Consider the following 22,303-nt stretch of genomic DNA (forward strand, 5'->3'; position numbering starts at 1 on the left):
TGATTATGGGGCGCACAAACTCAGTGTGTGTGTGTGTGTGTGTGTGTGTGTGTGTGTCCCTGGCACTGCTCCCCTCACAGGGTGGGATATTTAGAAGACAGCTGTCCTCTCCCCTTCTCCCCTCTGACACCTCCTCCCAACAGCAGGCCTCTGGCCCATCCCTGCTACAGTGCGAGCTGCTCAGCACTGAGCCGGGAGCACCACCCCAGGGGCTGGCGAGCTAAAAGAGGATGGAGTAAAGCAGAAGGGCAGGGGTAGTGAAGGACAGTGGCCTGGGCACGGGGTAGTCATCACTTTTAGGAGTTCCACCATATTGGCCTTGAGGGTGTCTGGAGGGGCGCCTGGCTCTCTGGGCCTCATGACTCCTTCCGTGCTCTGCCAGTGGGGCCCAGCCTAGTCAGTAGAGCAGGGAGCCAACCCCTGCCCACCGAGGGCCCTGCCAGCAACGCTGTGCGCTCTCACCAGCATTTCCCAAAGGGAGGCATCTGTGTACGCGCTGGAAGGACTTCCAGTGGGCCCTGACATGCTTTTTCGTGGTTACACGTTTATTTTTCTGTGGGTTCCTATTTATTTCTTCTTCTGCTTATAGCAACTGACACAAGTTTTCTGTTTATACTAGTGAAGTGTTTCCTTTTAAAATGCACTTATGTAACGAAAAGAAGTAAGTTGATCTGCAGCACTGGCACCGGCGGAGTCCGAGGAGGGAGCCTCTGGGAAGAGGAGCCTCTTGCTTCTAGTGGATCTGCCGTATCTGGGACCCTGGGCACAAGCCCTCACTGCCCTCCCTTCCTGGCCCCCTCCTCCATCCCCTGGCCTGAGTGCCAGGCTAGCGAATGACACCTCTGGCTCTGTCTTCCCAATACAACAATGCCACGTGATCATGTTGTCTGAGTGTCCCCTCTGGAGAAGGAAGGCGGCAGGGGACCTAGACCATAGCGGTTTAGGATGCGTTCCAGCTACAGGGGGAAATTCTCGGGGAGAGAAGAGAGATTTGAAATAAAGGCATTTCCTAGACTCAAAGCAGAATCATCTTTGAACCCCGATCCCAAACCTACGTTCTTCCCCCAGTGTGGCCCTTGGGAATGGCGCGTCCTGGAGGGTCGCCCTAGCATCCCAGTCGCCTCTCTGTTCCCCTGGCTTCAGCTGGGCTGCAGGTCTGGGAAAGCAGATCAGTTGAGTTCAAAGGGAGCAAAGGGCCCAGATCCAGGGCCAGGCTCCTCTGGACGTGGGGAGGGAGAGGGCAAAGGGCAGATACCCCCATTCTGTGACCCTCCACGTTTCTCCCCACTGCTGCAGCCGGAGGAGGAGATGGAGACCGTGTTTGACATGGAGCCAAGCAGCACCTCCTCCACACCCACCTCCCTTGTGAGTCAATGACTTCTCCCCAGGGGACAGGTCAGAAGGGGATGCCTAGAGGGGGGCTACTCCAGTGGCACTGTGGGGGCACCAGCATTTAGTGCCTGCCCTGGGTATTGGGGAGGAGACGGGCCCCCTCCCTGGGCTCCCTCCTCTGATGCAGCAGGACTTGGCCCAGGTCCAAATGCTGCCGTGGCCCTGGCTGAAGAGCAGGGAAGATAGAAGAGCCACGTTTAAATCATCAATCTCTAGAAGGAAGTCAAAGAGGAAGAGAGAGGTCAGGGTGAACTCGGACACATCCGCAGAGAGCTCAGTCGTGTAGACGCAGGGACGTGCTGGGGCTCGGCCTCAGGAGCGAAGGCTGCCTCCAAGGGCACAGGTGCGCAGACAGAGCTACAGGGAGCTATTGCAGGTCTGGATGGAATGGTAAGGTCGGGGCAGCGCCAGATGAGCGGGCCCAGCGGCATGTGAAGAGACGAGCCAGACTCAGAGTGCAGGGGTCCAGCAGGCTGGGCATTGGCTCCCACACGGCGGCTCAGCCTAGAGGGACATGAGTACTCACCCACCTCCCAGCCACAAGTATGGATGCAGGGCCACCGAGGCCAAGGCCCGGGCACCTTGGAGGAACACTGAAGAGGGCACTCAGGGAAGGCTTCCCGGAGGAGGAGGGGACATCTAATCTCACTCCCGGGATGGGAGTCAGGGTTGCCAGGTGGAAAAGGGTGTGGGGGAAGAGCATTCGAGGAAGAGGATCAGCCTATGCAAAGGCCTGGAAGAGACGATCGGGAACATGTGGGGAACTGAAGACAGCCTGATGGAAACTCAGAGTGGGCGGCAGGGCCCGGTGGAGAGCAGGCTCTTTAGTCCTGGCAGAGCAGGTGGACGTGCAGGAAACTCCGCCATTCTCGCTCTCGATCTTTATGATAAACCCACACAGTAAGGGTTTTTATCCTCATTTTACAGATGGGAAAACTGAGGCTCAAAAAGACCAATTAATTTAGACCCCAGGGTGCTACAAGGCAGGGAAAGGCATAGCAAAGATTGAGCCAGGTCTGACTCTAAAGCAGGAGCTTAAAAATAAAAATTACTGGAATTGATTTTTCTAATCTTTCGTCATTGCAACAGTGGTATATGCAGATATTAAGGGGGAAAACAGCTAAGCAAAAATAAGAAAACAAAAAGCCCATATTTCATCACCCAGAGATGAGCACTGATACCTAAGTTATAATCTTCCATATATAAAATTTTTGCTAAAGTGAAATAATACTGTATACCGATATATAACTCATGTTTCCGTTAACGATCTCCATCTTTCCATATAAATTTTTACCTCTTCAAATACTCAGTCCATATTCAAATTGTCCTCCATGGTCCAGAAATATCTTTCACAGCTTGTCCAAAAGAATCCATTCTCTGTGCCCCATTAATCCGGCCCTTATGCATGTCCCTTTAATTCTAGCACCTTCCCTTTTTAATGCTCGTTGGAAAAACCAAGCCAGTAGTCCTGCAGAATGTCCTGCTTTCTGGGTTTTTCTGTTTCTTACAGCAAATTCCACTGTCTCCTGTACTTCCTAAAAACTAGAAGTTAGTTCCAAAGGCTTGATAGATACCAGTTTGACACTAGGTGCCAGACCACATTCCAGGCAGTGCTGTGCCTCACACCAGATGTGTCATGTCCCTCTTATTCCCATTCATGGTGCTGAGGTGACTCCCTGATCAGAGGTGACAGCCGGCTTCTTCTATTGTTCGGTTACAATTTCCCCACTTACCGCCAACAGGTCATCTGTGGGGTTTGCTTTGGTGTTAAGCAGATGTCTAGACTCTTCTGTAGGGAAATTGTTCCCGCATCAGCGAGGGCTGCTTGGTTTCACTGAAATGAATTCCTACAGGAAAGGCTTAATTCTATCCCATAATTACCTACTTTTAAAATAAGGAGTTGGTTTGAAAGCCGTTCCAAGTGCTATCCCTAGGACTTCCTGTGTGTCTTCCTGGGTTTGACAGGTCATATGACCAAAACCTCAGTTAACAGTCTCGGTTTCAAATCCTGATTCCCAGCCAATGACCCAGCCTGAGGGAGTTGTGGGTGCGCCTTTGAAATTGTATTAGAAAATCACTAGCTCAGGGACGGGGGGAGGGTCTCCCCAGACCGCAGCACAGGCCCCCCTACTGGCACCTCCCCTCCGGGTCCAGCCTGACCCGGCGCCCAGAATGAATGGCACAGGCGCTGGAGGAACAATGCGCTGACTAGGCCTGGGAGCTCGTAGATGCCCATTCAATGACCAAGAGCAACTGGGCAGGGGGATGGCCAGGACTTGGGCAGCTGGTGAAGAAGGACCGTGGCTCGAGGGGCCAGAGGCTTTGGGGGTAGGGCGTAAGGTAAAGGGTGTGTCCGGGATCTTGCCCCAAATGTGACCTCACTTCGATCTCCCCCTCTCTGTCCTGAGCAGCTGTATGTGGCCACCGTGCTGCAAGAGCCAGAGATGAACCTGACCCCCGCCTCTTCGCCTGCCCAGCACACCTACGGCACCATGAACAGAGAGCCAGAAGAGGGAGAAGAGGAGAGTGGTGTGAGGGGCTTTGCGAGGGAGCTGGACGCGGCCCAGTTCCAGGAAGGCCTGGAATTGGAGGGCCCGAGCCAGTACCACTGACCAGGACCCGAGGCCTCGCCCTGGCAGCTCCAGCCGGGAGTGGCAGCCAGGGGAGGGCCAGGCAGGGGGAGGCAGAGGGCAGCCCGGACCTCCCCACGACTTCCTGCGGACTTCGGAAAGGCCTGAGGCAGACGTCTGCCCATCTGGCCATTGGCCACGTGGAGGGCCCCGGCCTGCTGACCAGCTAGAATGGGAGGTGCTGGGCAGTGCACAGGGACCCCAGGATGAGGTAGAGGACACAGGCAAGGGCCATGCCTTGGGAGAAGTGGCCGAAGCCCTGGACACAAAGCCGGAAGGCTGGAGACCTTCCTGGGGTCAAGATGGAGAAACGTGTGCATAAGGGAAGAGGCGGAAAGAAGCCCACTGACGACTCCCTGGGGTCTTCGCTGCCCTGCCAAGGAGCTTCTGCTGCTGCTCCCACCCACCCTGCCCCACTCCCGGCCCCTCCCTCTGAGGAGGCAAAGGTACGTGTGCTGGGCCTCATGGACAAGATAGAGACCACCTCACCCCGCTTTCTCCCCTGCAGGGGGTTCTGTAAAGAGGACATTTCTGCCTCCACCGGGCAAGGGGCAGCTGAGACCCAAGACTAGAGAGAAGGTGATGAGGCCCTCCTATTCCTCTGCCCCTGACAGAAGTCCCCAGGGCAGCAGGGCAGAGACCCTCCCCTTTCTATTCCTGTAAGAGTCGTTGGGACACGATCACTCAGGACTCATTAAACAGGACCTGTGTGCATTTTGATAAAGGCAAACCTCGGCTGTTCTCTAAGGGGGGAGGGGCAGAGGCAGAATTCACAGAGTGGGGGTCTTCTCCCAACACGTCGGGGGATGGGAAACCAGGTACAGCTCCCCAAGCCCCAGGGCCTAATCAGAGGACCCCACAGGCCAAGGAGGTGGCCCCTGAGAACTGCTCCTGCCTCATGCCCACCTCAGTGCCTGGGCCCCGTGTGGCCGAGGTGGGCAGCAGCTTGGGGTAAGGAGCCTTTGCTTCACCCTGAAGCTCTGGCCACTCCCCGCCCTCCAGGTAAGACCTTGCCTCTATTCTTGGACTGAAGACTCAAGTGGTCTCCAGGGTGGTCCTGGCTGTGACACTGCTGAGTCCCAGCAAAGAGTGGGTTGGGGTGGGGCTGGGACCTCCACAGAGAAGCTCCTTCTGGCAGAGGAAGGCTGCCTCCCAGAGCTGCCACCTCCTGAGGCCTGGAGCCAAATCCTGAGCAGAACCTATGCTGGGGACACCCAGGACCTTTGCCCCAGGCAGGGGGTGCGGGCCTCTGCCCCCGGGGACAGGTCTCCATCAGGACTACCAGGCGGCCCAGCAGATGCGCACACAGAGAAGGGCCAGCGGGGGCCTCCGTGGACCACAACGAGCCAAGTCGAATGGGGTCTGCATGCTCTAGAGCTCCTTCCTCCAGAGCCCGGGGCCCCTCACTGCGTCCCAGGCTCATGGGTGACCCTGAACTATGTCCTTGCTTCATCCTTGCCCACATCCCAGCTCCAGAAGTTTCAAGCTTCACCCAGAGATTCTCCTTGGCCCAGACTTCAGAGAGCTTGAGTCTGCCAGGGAGGAGGCAGGCTTCCCCCTCCTACTCCAGCTCAGAAAAGGAGGGAATTATACCCAGTCAGTCCCTCATAACCCAAGGCCCCTCCCCCGAGCATTCCACCAACCACAAGACCATAGGTCCTTTCCAGAGCAGGGTGGTCAGGGCCCCAGCAGAGAGCTCCAGGCACTGCCTGACCCCCAGAGTGGTTTTTTGTGTTGTTGTTTTGGGGGGGGAAGGGGGGATCCTGCCAAAAGCTGGCCTGTGGGCTTGCCTTCACTGGGCATCTACCTCTCCTCTCTCCTCCCCTGCCCACCTGGCAGCCTGTGGAAGCTGCATATGCAAAGGGTCACAGCAGATGACGGGACAGTATGTCCAGAGGGGGGGCTTCCCCCTCTGAATTGGGGTCAAGTGCAGACTGGTTCTGAGAGAAGGCCATGCGAATGTTAGGAAAGTTCCAGAATCCTCCCTTCGCTAGCCTTCCTGGAGACCCAGGGCAACTGGCAAGGCCCCACCACAGCTGCTCAACCTCCCTCCATCACTGTGTGGGGTGTGGGTGTGCTTTGGCTCCTGACCCCCCACATCCAGGCACCTCCCCCCACCAGCTTGCTCTCAGCCCACTCCTGCCTCACGCATTGGCCTCCACCTACCCCACTGGCCCACTTCCCAGCTGTCCCACCCCTATCTGTCCACCGAAGCACCCCTCTCAGACCTGACCCATTCTGGAGGGAGCTGGCTCTGGGGTGGGGGACCCGGTATAGATCCTTCAAGAAGTGCCCCACTCAGCCTAGAGCAGCTCCACGCCTGCCGGCCCCTTCCTCAGACGCTCCTGGAAGCCAAGTGCCTATCAGCAGCATTGCCACCTCTGGGGACCCACGTGAGGGCTATGACTTCCCTTGGCCACCACCACTGAAGGAATGTGCCAGAATGCCGAACCTTCTTGTTATCAATGCTGTGACCGTGCCTTGAATAAATAGTGCTCCCAACCTCTGCTGCCTGTGCCTCTGCCTCTGTCCCACCCCGCCAGCGGCTTCCCTCCACCTGGAAGGGATGAGCTCACGGGGATGGAGCACCACACCTTCATGGCTCTGGCCCCTGGGGACCCCTTCCCCCCGAGGCCTTTGGTGGCCCCTGTCCTCCCAGGCAAGGCCTGACAAGTGCCCCTGGTCTGCTGGAGAGAGGGGACGTGAATCTGCCCATTCTTTCTGCTGGGGTCCCCTGAGAGCTCCCTGAGCAATAAAGAACTCTGCTCTGTGACTACCCAGCAAGCCCTCGGCAGCCTCCCTGGGGAGCAGGAGCCCCGGGGTGCGTGCTGGGCCCTGAGAGGCTGTTGGCCAGACTAGAAACCGGATGTGACACGATGAGGATTTCAGATGGAAGCCCCCAGAAAGCGAGGCAGGAGGGCTCAGGTCTGCACCCAGGGCGGGGGTGGAGAGGTTGGGTGTTAGGAGGTGTGTGGGCTGGCAGGTCAGGCCTGAACGGGCTAAGAAAGACCCTCTAGCCCAGCCGTGGGCAAACTACGGCCCGCGGGCCGGATCTGGCCCGTTTGAAATGAATAAAACTAAAAAAAAAAAGACCGTACCCTTTTATGTAATGATGTTTACTTTGAATTTATATTAGTTCACACAAACACTCCATCCATGCTTTTGTTCCGGCCCTCCGGTCCAGTTTAAGAACCCACTGTGGCCCTCGAGTCAAAAAGTTTGCCCACCCCTGCTCTAGCCAGTGCTAGCTCTGTCTGCTGTTGTACCAAGGAAAAGAGGAGAGAAGTGTCCTGCCCTGGGCTGTGCGTCCTGGCCGAGGACACCAGGGTTCTGGCCTTCCTCTCGCCGCTTGATGACCCTGGGATGGTCATCTCATCCAGGAAGGAGGGGCAGGAGGAGGAGGCTGGCTGCTCTGCCTCATGACTGAACACAGCAGGTCCAGCCGGGGACCGAGGCAGCCTCCCGGGCGGGCACAGGGCTGTCGCCGGCCTCCCTGGGCCCTCTCCTGCACCTGTCAGTCTGCCAGCGGGCCTGGGCTCACAGCCCCTCACGGCAGGGCCCATGCCCTTGACCCTTCTCCCCTCAGAGTCATCTTTTCCACATCAATCAGGTGAAATGCACGAGGGCTGCCTCAGGGGACGGAGAAGTATGACGGCCACCTGGCTGCCTGGGAACGGGGTGGGGCTGACGGCTGCTGTGGGAACAAGGGCCTTCTCCTAGGACCCGTGAACTCCCACCCCAACAGCTGCCTCTCAGGGTCTCCTTCCAGGGACCGGCAGGCTCAGGGTCCCCCCTGCCGCCCTGGGCCGTTCCTTGGTCCAGCAGACCTCTCAGGGGACTCTGCTCAGGCAGAGACAGGCGTAGAAAGACAGAGAAGCTGGAGAGGGAGGCTGTGGTCCCTCACGCGCTAAGTCCTGAAGGGAGAGTGGGGTCGGTCAGTCTCCTCTGTCCTCAGCAGCCGTGGAGACTGGAGGCCTGGAAGGTGGGGCTGGGCAGGGGGTGGGACTTGGGGACAGGTCAAGAGGGAGGCCCAGGACACTGGGTTGGTGGCTTCTGCCTAAGAGGGCCCTGGAGCTCCCTGGGGCTGGGAAGGAGGCAGGAGAGCCTGGGCTCCAGGAGGCCCTCCAGGGCCAGCACTCTCCCAAAGCTGTTGGGGGGCGGGGGTGTGCGGGGAGACTCAGGTCCGTCCAGTGACCTCCATGCGGGCCCATCTCCAGGTGTCTCAGTCTGCTCCGTGGCAGGCATGGGGGAGCCTGTTTGTGGGACGGTGGTCCGCAGGTTTTCTCGGCAGAGGATGTTTCCTGGACACTTGACTATCCCCCAGCCTTGACAACCAGCCCGGCCCCTCTCAAGCCGCCAAAGCTGGGCTCTCCATCCTGGCTGCAAATGAGCCTCCTGGAGATTTCAACAACCCCAGGTCCAGGACAAACTAAACTTCCTGAGGTGGGGCCTGGGCACGCCTAGTTTACACAAGCCCCCCAGGTGACTCCTGAGCCAGGAGAATTGAGTCCCTGGAATGGAGGAAGCTGGTCTCAGCACCTCACACTGTGTCTCACCTGGGGAGGGTGTGGCCCTGCAGCCTGGAAATAATTACAGCCCTCAGGCCAGGAACCCTCCTGCACTCTGCCTCCATGGAGTACCTAGTAGGTAATCAAAGGTTAGGCCCAAACAAACGTTTGCTCTCCGGCTTATGAAGGATTAGTACCCAGCACAATTCCTCTGTAATCTTACTTTGCAGTAAGTACTACTGTGTGGGCCACACGCACACACCAGGCCTCAGGGTCACTTCTGGCTACCTCTTCCCTCCCCTCCAAGCGCAGAGCTCAAAGTGGCCGAACTGAACTGTCAGCCTTCCCTTTTCAAATGCAACCAACGTCAGCACGATAAATGTATATAGTGCAGCCCTAGCCAGTTTGGCTAAGTGGGTAGAGAGTTGGCCTGTGGACCAAAGGGTCCCAGGTTCGATTCTGGTTAAGGGCATGTACATCGGTTACAGGCCCCTCCCTGGCCAGGGCCCTGATCGGGGTGCCAGCAGGAGGTAACCAATCTATGTGTTTCTCTCACCTCGATGTTTCTCTCTGTCTTTCCTTCTCTCTTCCACTCTCTCTAAAAATCAATGGAGCCCTAACTGGTTTGGTTCAGTGGATAGAACATCGGCCTGCAGACTGAAGGGTCCCAGATTCGAATCCGGTCAAGGGCATGTACCTTGGTTGGGGGCACATCCCCAGTAGGGGGTGTGCAAGAGGCAGCTGATCAATGTTTCTCTCTCATTGATATTTCTAACTTTCTATCCCTCTCCCTTCCTCTCTGTAAAAAATCAATAAAATATATTTTTTTTAAAAAGTAACAAAAAGTAAAAATCAATGGAAAAATATCCTCGGGTGAGGATTAAAAAAAGAATATATATAGTGGGTGTCAGGTAGGGATAAACTGGATCATCCTCTGGAAATTCTGTTTCTTTGTTACTAATGTTGTGGCCCCACCCCATAACAAAGAAACAGAATTTCCGGAGGATGAGGCCCAGAAATCAGGATTTTAAAAAGATTCCCAGGTGATTCTAATGTGCAGCCAAGGTTGAGAACCACTGCTGTAGAGAATGAAAGGTTTGACACAACCAGATGCAATCGGTGGCCCTTGGTTGCACCTGGGTTGAACAAATCAGCTGCAGAAAGACATCGGGGATTTCAAATATGCACTGGGCATTAGGTGAGGTTGAGGAGAGTCTGTTCATCTGGGTAGGTGTGTTGATGGAATGGGTTAAGAGGTGAACAAGGTATCAGCTAGAAGATCATATGGAAGACGCTACTGGTGAAAGACCAGGAAGGTGGGATTTGCTTTAAGACTCTCCATCCAAATAAAAGGGGTGGGGAGCTCTTGAGCACTCACCACTGATGCTGGGTGAAGGGTACATGGAGATTCATGAGGCTCTGATTTTTGTGTATGTGAACATTTTTCCATAATAAAACGTTTAAAAATAAAGAAAAGAGTGATCAACTCTTCCCAGTGCTGCTGAGCAGAAGAGCAAGATGAGGATGGAGACATGACCCTAAATTTCCCAGGATCAATGTTGTTGGTGACCTTGCCAGGAACAGATTAGGGTGGGGATGAAAGCCTGGTTGAAATAGGTTCCCATTTGCTCATACGAGGGAGGAGATGAAAAACTGCCAAGTAAGACAACTCTTTTAAGGTTTTTTGCTACAAAGGAAGTAACAAGGTGGGAGCTGGGGAGAGAAGAGGCGTGTAGGTGAGGCAGTTCTTTGCATAAGATGGGACACGTGAATGGATAAACTGAGGAGGGCCCTAACCGTTTTTGGCTCGGTGGGTAGAGCGTCGGCCTGCGGTCTGAAGGGTCCAAGGTTCGATTCCAGTCAAGGGCATGTACCTCGGTTGTGGGCACATCCCCAGTAGGGGGTGTGCAGGAGGCAGCTGATTGATGTTTCTCTCTCATCGATGTTTCTGACTCCCCTTCCTCTCTGTAAAAAATCAATGAAATATATTTTAAAAAAAAAAACTGAGGAGGAATAAAGGAGGGGGTGGGGGATTATAGGGCTAAGAGAGGGAAGGAACTACTCCCCCCCAAAACACACACATGCACATGCACACACACACACGTGCACAGGCAGAAGGGTAGCCTTTAGGACAGGAGGAAAGCAGTCATGCTTGGGGTGGCTCAAGACACAGGTCAGAGGAGAGTGCTTGGTCTTGCCGAAGCCAGGTCACCCCGGTCGCGTGAGTGGGTGTCAAACACTCGGGAACCGTGGGCCTGAGTCTAAGCTGTTACCAGATCTCACGGTGGAAGAGGCCCTCTCTCCGTGGAGAGTGGGGCTCGAGGAAAAAATGCTTTTGGTGCCACAGTGGGAAAAGCATCCCTAACATGCTCCAGACCCACTGTCTGTAGTCACCCTGCCTGGCAGGCCTGGCCAACTGAGCCTGGCTGGGAGCTGGGGGTCTGCTGGCACCAGCCACATGGTCCTGGCTGAGAAAACTGAAGCCTCAGGGTGAGGACAGTGGCCCGGGTACAGCCCTTGCAGCCACTCACAGCCCAGCTCTAGGACCCCACACCTTGGAGGCCAGGAGCATGTCTGGGGTTAACCCCAAACCTGTTGATATGATACCTACTCCTTTTTATTGAATTTATTGGGGTGACAGTTCACAAAACCATACGGGCTTCAAGTGTACAACTCAACAAAACATCATCTGCACACATTGCATCGTGCAGTCATCTCCCCAAATAAAGTCTCTTTTTGCCCCAATCATACCCCCCCACACTTTTGCCCACCTCCACTCCCCTATCCCCCGACTAGCACCATACTGTTGTCTGTGTCTGTGTCATATTTGCTTAATCACTCCATCTTCTTTCATCCAGCCTCCTGTCTGACAGCTGTCAGCCTGTTTCATGTATCCATGCCTCTGTTTCTATTTTATTTGTCATTTTATTTTGTTCATTAGATTCCACATATAAACGAGACCATATGGTATTTGTCTTTCTCTGACTCATGATATGCCCACTCTTAATGCTGCTCCCTCCCCAGGCCCTGGCTAACTCTCTACCCCTATCTGCCTGAGCCTCCCGAACACACACACACACACACACACACACACACACACACACACACACCTGCTCTTCAACTCCAGTATATATATTCCAGGTTAACTCATTTACTGTCCTTAAAATCCTTGCCCTGGGATTGGTACCTTCCCCTCCAAGTAGGATCTACAAGACATCCTCAGAGTCTTTGGTGCCCTTTGCTGCTGTCTTGGCATCTGGCCCATTCCTCTCCTTGGCCTCACCTTGTCCACCAGCAAGTGGGCGCTCCCAGGTCCCTGACCAATGACCTACTTCAGATCTGAATTAGCATGGGCATGTGTTGTAACATACCAACCCCAAAATGTATCATGGTACAAACACAAGAGTAGTGTATGTCTCTTTCCTGTAAAATTCAAAATGGGTGAGCGCCTGCTCTTCCTCCTGAAGAAGTACCTGGCCCCACCAGGCACTTGTGAATAGTGGGTTCTCTCCTCCAAGCAGTGATTCAGGGACCCAGGCTCCTTTCACCTAGTGGCTCTGCCATATTCAACACACGGTCCTCAAGGTCGCTGTGAGGTCTGCATCAAGCCAGCAGACAAATGACAGAGCAGAGGAGCATGCAGGAGTTTTGGGGGGCCAGGTCTGGGAATAGCATACATGTCCACACATTCTATGGGCCAGAACTTGGTCATATGACCCATCGAATTGCAAGGGAGGCTGGGAAACGTAGTCCAGCTCTACGCCCAGGTGGAAGAAGAACTGGATTTGGTGCCCTGCCAGGCAGTTTCCACCACAGACCCCTAGCTCCATCTCCACCATTGGCTTCTCCAGGCCCCTCCCTTCTTTTTACCTGTTCTCACGTTGGCCCTCCTGACCCCAAACTCCTGCCCTGTCCTACATCCGTCACTCTGCAGCTTCATCCTGTACAAGCTGACACCCAAGAAAAGACCAGCCCCTGAGGGTCAGAGAGGCACACAGAAGAGGTTTATTCCTCATGAGTTTACACAACCACAGCACAGAACAAAAGATAAAGTGCAGACAGCTCAGGGCGAGGGTAGAGGGCCTCTCACACTGCCTTCCCATCTATCCACCCACCTGAGTAGGGCACACACCGGGCATGAAAGCTGGGGAGTTGTGGGCCCACCTTTGGGTGCTGGCAGAGGCAGAAAGGAGGGTCAGGAGATGAGACCGGGGCCCTGCTGGGGTGGGTGGTGAGGAAGAGCTGCCCGAACTCAGGTCTCTCCGAATGAAGGGGCCCCTCCTTCCTTGGCCTTCCGCAGCCCCACCCCACCCTGGCTGGCTAGCTGGTTCCTACAGAGAGATGGTAAGGGAGCTGCCACCACAGTGCTGAGTGAGGGGAGGGGAGAGACTGCAGTGACATCTCAGTAGGCCCCTGAGACCCCAGGGAGCCCCTCACGAGCCAAGTCACCTGTCCCTTCAGCAGTTCTCCTGATGACCTGCCTGTGACTCCACCATGAAGGCTAAAGCTGTCCCTCCCTTTCCTTGTGAAAAGCAAACACCCTGGGAGAGGACAGCATTCAAAAGGTGCCTGGAGCTCGGCCATCCCCCCCCCCCGACTCATCCCCCCCTCCCCCCCGACTGGACTCAGGCTCACCCCAGAACGATGGCTGATGGAAGAGCCCCTTCTCTCAAAGCCCAATACCTCCCTGGACCCAGGACGCCAATGCCCCCAAAATGCTGCTCCTCCTCATGGCAGAAGAGGGGACACCAGAGGGAGAGAAGGAGGCAGGGAAGAAGCCACTGGGGTGCAGGGAAATCCAGAAGCCCTTTCCTAGAGGAAAGGCACACCCCTCTGTACTTAAGTGGGGGTGGGACGGGGACCCAGCCCTGCTCCATCACCCCTTCAGTATGGTCAAGGGGACAAGGCTACACCAGACACAGACCAACAGACAGACACAGTCAGATGAAGGCCACCAGGTGGAGGCTGCTGGGCAGAAAATGCCTCTTACTCGCCATCCCAGCCTCGACTCATGGCCTGTACCACGGCCCCGTAGAGCTGGCGCCAGGCTGCTCGCACGGCTGGTGTGAAGGCAGGGCCCAGGCACTTCTCCAACATGTAGAGCAGGGCCTCGCCCACCGTCTGCAGAGGCAAGGAGCACCTTGTCATTCCCAAGGCAGGAAGGCATCACTCCATTCCACAGGTGAGAAAACCGAGGCCTGGGGCTGGGACGGACTCCTGGGCCTTTCCTCTCTCCTGCACAGGGTTCATGCTTTCTGAGCAGGATTCTGCCCCAATCCTTGGGTACCACACTGCACCCACTTTCCCCCTTAAAGTGAGTCTTTATAGTGAACAAAGCCTTTCACCCCACTCCCAGCCTTGAAACCACCCAAGGAGTGAGACAGAGGCATTGCCTGGGACTCCCAGCTCAGACCAAGCAGAGCCATTGCCCACAGGCCTGTTTCCTCCTCTGCAAGGCAGCACTCGTGGTGTGAAGAGCCCGGGGGCTCTGTAACCAGCTGGGCCTCGGTTCACTTTCTGACCCCACCACTTATGAACTGCGACCTTGAGCAAGTTATGTCACCTCTCTGAGCCTCCGTTGCTTCATCCGTTAAACCAAGAAAGTAAAACCAAAAAAAAAGTTCTGATTCATTGGGTTGTTGAAATGATTAAATGAGGTCATCTATAAAAAGCTTAGTATAGCATCTGCGCACAGTAAGCCTTCATGTTTAGTCATAATAAAATACGATTTATTTATTCCACTAATATTTACTGACTGTCCACTGGAGACCAGGCACTGTGCTAGCGTGGGAGATGAAGAGCGCCAGACAAACTCGGCCCCGTCCTCCAGTGCCTACCATCTGGCAGGATGACTGGTCTATGTGGTAGACGGCCACGTCAGTGCCCCAGTGAACCCCATCTTGAGTAGGGATCCTCCCCCTTGACACTGGGCTCAGCTGTGTAACTGGCTTTGGCCCATGGGCTGTTAGCCAGATGAGGCATTAGCAAGAGTAGTGCAAGCAGAGTCTGGGAAAGCACTTGCACAATGGGCTTGACCTCTTCGAACACTCCCTCTTAGAACTCAGCTGCTGCGCTGGACAGACGCTGGGCCAGACCACCGAGTGATGAGGCCACAGGGAGAGAGACCCCGAGGATGCCAGGCCACCCTGGACATTCCACCCCCAGCCGAGCTTCAGCTGAGTGCACTGCATGAGTGGCTCTAGCCACACCACATGGAACAGAAGAGAGCCCAGAGAAATTAGGCATCGTTGTTGGTTTGAGATGGTCTTATACACGGGAACAGAAAACTGAGCAGACTGGCTAATCACACAGGCTCCTTAACGTTCTATGGTTCTAAGAGAAGTCACTCCAGAGAAGAAAAGTTGGAGGCTCAGAGAGGTCAAGGCAGCACCAGGATCACACAGCACGTGTGTAACAGATGCAGGTCCCTCGCCCAGTCGTGTGAGGGTATAGGAAGGGGGAGGTAAGAGAGGACCGGGAGAGAGTGGTGGCCTCAGGTCAGGAGCTCAGGAGAGAGAGGAGCCCCTCTACACACCGAGAAGGAGCTGAGCTTCACACCCACTGCACGGTGCTTCCGGCCCAGGCCGGCCAGGTACTCCTCCAGCGAGGACAGGTCCTCCACATTGGTCACCGCAGCATCGATCACGAGCATCACCTGTCAAGGCCAAGGTAGCCGTGAGACAGGCAGAGCCATCTTCCTGCTCACACCCACAGTCTAGAGCCTGGGGGTCCCGACTAGAGGTAAAAGAGTCATGAGAAATGGAAAGTAACCTGTGTCTGTATACAGTAGGTGTTCAATGTGTGGTGGCCGACATGGTGAGAGAAGCCTCTGAGGGGCTCAAAGCTCTAAGCATGCCTGCGGGACAGTGTTGTCTGCCTGGGACGAGGGGAAACAGAGGCCCTGGGAGAGCCTCTAAGAAAACCCAGCTTGGTTTTCGCAGGGAGAGAGACCCCGAGGATGCCAGGCCACCCTGGACATTCCACCCCCAGCCGAGCGCCAGCCCCTAGTAGATGAACGCCCCTAGTAGATGAGCGCCAGCACCACCCAAAGGAGCCAGGGACGAGGCCCAGGGCAATGACAGAGCTGGGACCAGCTGGCCGAACACAGGGTGGGGAGAAGGCTGACTGGCCCAGACTGGGTCCAGCTCAGTGCAGAGGGAAAGGAGGAGGGCAGTAAGCCCAGGCCTGGGGCAGAAAACCATCATTTTCACTACCCCATGTCCCTCATTCTCTCCCAGGAAGGCGCCTGCTGGATCCTGGAGGCCACCCCAGCTCATCCTTCCCCTCACCTTCCTGATGTGGTCCAGGAACTCGGGGGAGGAGAGGCAGTCCTCGGGGCTGGAGTACTGGCCGCAGTTGTACTGGAAGAGGGGCAGCAGGTCGGGCTCCAGGTCAAACAGCCTGCAGGGGGAGGCCTGCGTCAGCCCCAGGTGTTAGCCCCAGCAAGCCCCACGAGCCCTGGCTGCCACAGTGGGAGTGGGGGTGGGCTGGAGGTTTGGCCGTAAACGACAGCATACCCTCCAACCTGGTACTGACCCCTTCACCAGCTTTGCCGAAACCCCTTCCTAGAAAGAACATGGGTCCCCAGGCCACTCTAGGACCCAGCATGTTGAGGGGACTGGGGCAAGAAGGGATTCTCAAACAGAAAGCCTGGGAAAAGGCTCTCTCTCTCTCTCTCTTCTCCCAACCCTTCCCATTTTGGGGTCAGAATCTCCTAGTCTCATCGTGTCTGAGGGGGCTCTGGCCAGGATGATAATAATAGTTAAGAACTCCTTACCTATTTTATGGAGGAAACAAAAGCCCAGAGAGGTTAAGGAGCTTCCCTAGGGCCACACAGTTCAGAACCACAGAGGGGGCCTGAGTAAGCCGGGGAAAGTCGGGAGACACAAAGCAGAAGCTCTCAGCCACATCTGAGAGGGAGCATCTGGGTTCTGGGTAACTGTGAATTTATTTCCATTGTGGGGGAAGGCAGTGGGGGAGGGCTGGGGGGTTGGGGGTTGGGATTTGCAAAAGCTTCCTCAGAAGTTCTGTGCTGGCTTAGGAAAAACTCTGGTGGAAGGTAACTGTGCCTCATTGTGATGGTTGAGTGGTTAGAGACCCTCCAGCTGAGGTTGAAGATTTGCCTCCTCCTCCCCCTGAGGGGCTGGCACCCCCTTACCCCTCTTCCAGGCGGTGAGACTCGGGCATCTGTCCTCCCCCGCCTGGGGGTTCTCTGTCCTAGCCTGGTCTTTTCCTGGGAAAGGTTGATCCCCCTGTTAGTTGGTGGAAGTGCACTTTCCTGGGACCTGGACCCCGTGCTCTGCCAGCCAGGCACCCAGCGCCCCCTCCCCACACGGATGGTTTCCCCTTACTGGCAGCGGCGAGCACCCCTGGAGTTGCTATCCCAGGAACAAACTCAGGAGGCTCAGAGCCGGGGAGGAGGCCAGCGCCTGGGGTGGTGTCTGCTGGCCCGAGTGTAAGGAGATTCCCGAGAGGACCCACTCCGCCCCCAGAGAGCCTCGTTGGGCCGGATGTACCGCGCGGGAAGCAAGAAGGGGTCCTGGGCCGCTCCTGTGCGCACATCTGGAGGCGCACATCTGAAGGCGCCCGGTGCAGAGGCAGCGGTCAGCTTTCCCTCCTCTGGAGCCGCCAGCCACCTGGAACCCATTCCTGGCCAGGTCCCCTGCCCGCCCTGGCTCGGGGCCACCCTCACCTGGTGAACAGGACGGTGCCGTGCTCCAGTGGGCTGCGGCTCACCGCTTGCCAGCTCTGCCGGATCAGCTCGGGCTCGGGGCGCTCCATGCTCGCCCAAGGACGCGGGGCGAGAGACTGTCACCGCAGGTGCCGCGCCATCTCTGAAGCGACGAGGCCACTCCGCACCCCTGGCAGCCCTGCCCTAGTGGAGGCGCCCCAATCCTGCCGGCCCCTCTGGCGCTTCTAGGGACCCTGCTCCGGCCGCAGCTCCCTGCGCCCCGCGGCTCCGAGAGTGCCCCACGCTGCACAGCCCTGAGCCGACCCACCCGGGGCTTTAAAGCAAACACGGCCCCGCCCCCTCCGGCCATCAAAGCGCACGTCTCTGGGCAAGGCTCTGGCCCAGACCTGGTGGCACGGGCAGTGCCGGCTTCAGAGCTGCACAGAAATCATGGAGCCTGCACTGAATTTGATTGTCTCAGGTAGGCTCTGCATGAGCCACCTTTCCACAAGCCTCTCAAACATTTCCTGAAGCGTTTGAGTTGTCACCCCCCTGGCACAGGGTCTCCTCCCCTCCTTCCCAGGGTCAGGCCGGGGGATGCCAGGGCCGCTACCTGTACGACTAGGCTGAGGTTAGGGCTGCCCTCTGCCCTGGTTCTGGATCTGACTGAGAAACCCCGACTCCTCAGGGGCACTCACCCTTAGGGACAGGGCCCGACCGCAGCCATTTCCAGCCAGGGTTTCCCGCGACTCCATGCGTAGAGACCTGTGGGCTCCAACTCCAGCCCCAGTTCTGCATGGCAGGGTGGGGTCGCAGCTGCAGCAGCTGTGAGCATCGCCCTATGTGGACTTTGAGGGAGTTAAGCGCGAACAGTCCACCATCCCATGATTTTTAAAATATATTTTTATTGATTACAGAGAGAAAGGGAGAGGGAGAGAGTAACATCAATGATGAGAGAATCATTGATCGGCTGCCTCCTGCATGCTCCACAATGGGGATGGAGCCCACAATCCCGGCATGTGCCCTGACCAGGAACTGAACCGTGACCTCCTGGTTCATAGGTAGACACAACCACTGAACCACGCCGGCTGGGCCATCCCACAATTTTTAATAGATTTTTTAAAAGATTAAATAGAAGTACTATGTATGTTATTAAAGTTCAGGCCCAGAATCTCAGGCTTGCCATTCAGGGTGTAAAGTTGGCCACCTGTCAATTAGACCCACTTTCCTGTTTCAGTCATGAAGGTTCCTCAAGCCCCACCAAGTTCTAGGGGCCCAGGTTTGGGAGAGCAGGCACATTGCTCACCATTTCTCATTATTTGGAAGTGTCAGAGCCCATCTCCTCTCAGGCTGTCCACTTCTCTGTGTCCTCAGTTGTGTTCAGTGTACAGCTGGGCTGGGTCTCCATACCCAGCCACTCAGTCCACCGCCTTTGTTTTCACAGACACGAAGGAGGGGCGGGTGCTCTGGGGCCATCAGTTATGGCCAGGCTGCAGCTCCACGGCCAGCCCTGTGCTAGGCATGGAGTGCTGAGTCCCTGCCTTCTAGAACTTCTCCTTCTGGCCCTGAATCTGGATGAAGCGCCTCAGCAGAACTCGCCTTTCCTGCATCCAACTGAGCCTGATGAACCCGTCCAGCTGCTCTCCCTCTTCCAAGGACCCAGGAGTTTGAGTACCCCTAGTCATCTCTCCCCCATCTCTCCACACAGCTCGGCTCTCTGGGCTGGGGCAGGGAGAACAAGGCTGTAAGGCAGCCTGGCTTGTGTCCTAGAGTCTGAGAGCCCCATGTAGGAGCACAAAGGGACGGGAGGCTGAGGGGAGAAGGCCAGGGTGCTCAGGGACTAGTCTTCCAGAATGGCACCCCCTAGCCCTGCAGCCAGGTACAGCAGGTCACAGGGAAAGTCAAGTCTCAAGCGACCTTTACCTTCTTTCAGTGACCAGATGCCCAGTGCTCCCTTCAGGCCAGCTGGCTCCTCGGAGGTTTCCCACTCCACCTTTACATGTCCTGGCAATGGTCTACACTGGCACCCTCTGGCCTCCTTCCTCCGTGGGACAGGGCCTGGGGTCTGATGCGTTAATGGCCTTAGCATGTAGGTGGTGAAGTCAGCACTCCCTCTGCCTTTCTCGAACCAGGAGGAGGCAGGGGAGGGCTGAGTGCACTCTAACCTCTGTTCCCCTGGAGAAAAGGCCAGGGACCTGGCTGGGCCCAAACATTCTCACCAGAGGTGGAGGGTCTGAATCCATATTTGAGTGACTGGGGAAAAGTCATAGGAGCTTCCCTCCCTGCCCGGCATCTGCCCATGATCGGGGCAGGAGGTTCTAATCGAGGAAGTCAGATACTGTTCTGGAGCCAATGCTGTCACTGGGATCAGTCACCACCAATAACAAAGAGCTAGCATTATTGAGCATTTATGTCCAGACACTGAACAAGGCACTTTGCATCTTTTTTTCATCATGAGCTCTTTTCATCCTCACAGTAACTCTATGAAGTAGGTACTATTTATTATACCCTCTTTTTACCATTGAGGAAATGGGGCAAAAAGGTTAAGTAACTAACCCGAGATCATAGTTAGTAAGTGGCAGGCCCAGGATTTGGCCTCAGGTCTCACTCTGGCCCATCCTTTAGGCCTCCATGCTACATGGCCTCCCTCACTTTAGTGGACTGTGACCAAAAGGTATCTCCATAGTTCAGACCAAGCCAAGGTCACTGGGTCTGGGTCAAGGCTGTATTGGAACTGGCTCCTTAGATGGCTTGTGAGAGCCCAGCTCCTACAGTGGCATCAGGTTGGTAACCTGAGGCAGGACATGGTAGGAGTATTTACACCATGAAAATTGGCAAATGCTACAAATCAGGGCTTTTTTTCCCTCCCGGAAACCAGAGGCTGGGTGCACCAGGAAACACCGGGCCCCAGATGAGATGTCAATGTGTTAAGCAGAATGTGCGAAGAAGCAGGCAGATTCTGCACACCTCCGAGCTGGGCCCAGGCCTTCTCCCCAGGGACCCAGGTCTGCCAGCTTGTTCTGGGAAGGTGCTTCTAGCCCCAGGACCAGGCTGGAGAAGCACAAAAAGCCCACCTTGGTGACTAGGCCAAGTTCCACTAATCACTCATCGTGGGACCTTAGGCCAGTAGTTTAATCTCTCATGGGTAGAATGGGGACAAAACCAGCAATGACTTCACTGGACCTTTATGGGGACAAGGGTCACAGATGTCGGGACTTGGTAAACTAAGCTGTGCCAGCCAGGAAGTGTTCGGTCTCTTCTAACCTACCTGCCCTCAGCATTTCCCATCTCCTGAGAGTCTGCATGGCCCGCCATCCCCACCTCCAGCTAAGAGGAGGGTGGTCCTAAGAGGGGGGTGGTTAGTTAGCCAAGAAGCCCCCAACTTCACAGTACAGTGCTACTCCTCTCCATCTCACCCCCCATCTGCTGTCCAACACATCAGCTCTCACCTGCTTTGGACCCTTAATATCACTCCTGAAAACAGACAACCCCTGTCAAGATGGGGGCAGAATGGAACTTGCTACAATGCTGGGCCACTCAGCTGTCTCAGAAGTCATGGACTGTTGCTTTTCTCCCTCTTTTCTACATTGGTGTGGGCAAGTTAAAAGGAAAAAAAATCAGGTCCAGCTTCCTAGTTACTTTGAAATAAATTTATATAAAACAAAATAACCAACATTACTCAGGTAACCTTATTAATGGAGGGCCCAAATGCCCCCCGGGGTAAAATCAGGCTCCCCTGCCTAGCCCAGGGCCTCTGCTGGAATTAGAATGGCCTCAGACCACGATACTCAATAGAATGGTTCTCACACTGAAAACATAATAGTTTGGGGAAGGCCTGGGTAGGGGCGGGGGGGGGGGCAGTGAAGGGGGGCAAAATGGGAGAAAGTGGGAGACATCTGTAATACTGTCAACCATAAGAAATAAAAAAGAAAATAAAAAACATTCTTCTCCTCTTTCCAGGAGCCAGAGGGCGAGTCAGGTTCAATTAAGTGCAACAAGAACAATGGCATTCAAAATAACAGCTATTTATTACAAAAGTAAACGACCTCTGATTACCTGTGGAAACTTTTTTTAAAAAAATGTGGCTCAAGAAGCTGGCTGGAGGTTATCTTCTAACCAATGTCTTCTTTCTCCACCAGCAAGTGTGTGGGACACATTTCTGCCAATTCCTGGGGGCTGGAGGCCATTTCAAAGCACCACCCCACAGCCCCTCTCCCCGCATCTCCCAGCAACAGAACCCCAGCACTTGAAGCTGCATCAAGCCATGTGGCCTTGTCCCCAGAGAAGTGTCTGCCAGTCTGGGCAAGAGAAGAGGGAATGAGCAGACAAGTCTCCTTCTCCCACCCTTGCAAAGCAGTGCAAGAGAGAGAGGAAGCCTTGTCCCCAATGTGGCCAAATCAGCAGCAGAGATGGGCAGGGAGCTGCCTGCGATTCCTCCTCCCTCACCCTCACTCAGAGTGGCTGCCCCGCTGACTCCTTCAGAGTCCTCCCTTCCAACGAGTCTCCACTGGGAAACACAAGGCACAGGGAACACCAGCCACCTCCTGGATGTCACTGTGGGCCGTTGTTCTTCACTAAGAGCCAAGCGCAGACTCCTGCATTCTACCTCCAGGAGAGCCCCCCACATGGCTGCCCTGACCCAGCTCAGAAGAAACCAACTCCACCGATGGGAAGAGGGGAGGGCGAGGGGAGGATGGAGGGCAAGCAGAGGTTTCTCCATCCTGTTCTCCTTCCCTTCCAGAAATACAATTAAGCAAGCAGCCCAGACTCAGCACACAGGCAGTGTTTCCTGCTGGGGGAAGTCAAAAGGGCTGCAGCCCTGGGAGAGGGAGGTCATCAGGCCCCAGATCTAATTAACAAACCTGCCTTGCTTTTGATGTTGCTATATTTCCTCTATTAACATTAATGATGGTTGGTCTCAAGGTCCAAGCATGGCCAGAAGCTTCCCTTCCCATCACCCAGTAGGTAGCACAGCCTGTCCCCAGGACCAATTTCCAGTCTCCGTGGCAACCGCCTCCGAAGATGCTCTAAAGAGCTCTGACCCTGTCAGAGTTGGTAGGGGCTACAGAGGAGGGAAGATGGAGTGTGGCAGATTGGGCATT

The 22,303-nt window shown here is 55.6% G+C and overlaps 2 protein-coding genes across 2 annotated transcripts in view; one reads left to right on the forward strand and one right to left on the reverse strand.

Moving 5' to 3' along the window:
• Window positions 1-6,518, forward strand: part of TMEM63C (transmembrane protein 63C) — a 64,635-nt gene extending 58,117 nt beyond the window's left edge. The window contains exons 24-25 of the mRNA XM_036314049.1: window positions 1,297-1,365; window positions 3,804-6,518. Coding sequence (XP_036169942.1) covers window positions 1,297-1,365; window positions 3,804-4,004 — 270 coding nt within the window. The 3' untranslated portion in view covers window positions 4,005-6,518. The remainder of the gene's footprint in view (window positions 1-1,296; window positions 1,366-3,803) is intronic.
• A 6,656-nt stretch (window positions 6,519-13,174) lies between these two features.
• Window positions 13,175-17,547, reverse strand: NGB (neuroglobin). The gene is made up of 4 exons (XM_036325434.1): window positions 17,223-17,547; window positions 15,820-15,931; window positions 15,066-15,185; window positions 13,175-13,651 (listed from the first exon to the last, which is right to left on the reverse strand). The coding sequence occupies exons 1-4, from the start codon at window positions 17,309-17,311 to the stop codon at window positions 13,517-13,519; spliced, it is 456 nt and encodes a 151-aa protein (XP_036181327.1). The 5' UTR covers window positions 17,312-17,547; the 3' UTR covers window positions 13,175-13,516.
• Window positions 17,548-22,303: the final 4,756 nt, after the last annotated feature.

Source organism: Myotis myotis, unplaced genomic scaffold (assembly GCF_014108235.1).
Source record: "Myotis myotis isolate mMyoMyo1 unplaced genomic scaffold, mMyoMyo1.p scaffold_m19_p_1, whole genome shotgun sequence".
Classification (NCBI taxonomy): Eukaryota; Metazoa; Chordata; class Mammalia; order Chiroptera; family Vespertilionidae; genus Myotis; species Myotis myotis.

Excerpts from the sequence above, each read along its gene's own strand:
- NGB (XM_036325434.1), bottom strand. The coding sequence starts at position 17,311 with ATGGAGCGCCCCGAGCCCGAGCTGATCCGGCAGAGCTGGCAAGCGGTG. Across the intron at positions 15,932-17,222 it reads GGCACCGTCCTGTTCACCAG|GCTGTTTGACCTGGAGCCCG; the intron begins GTGAGGGTGGCC and ends CTCCCCCTGCAG. Across the intron at positions 15,186-15,819 it reads TCCTGGACCACATCAGGAAG|GTGATGCTCGTGATCGATGC; the intron begins GTGAGGGGAAGG and ends TGGCCTTGACAG.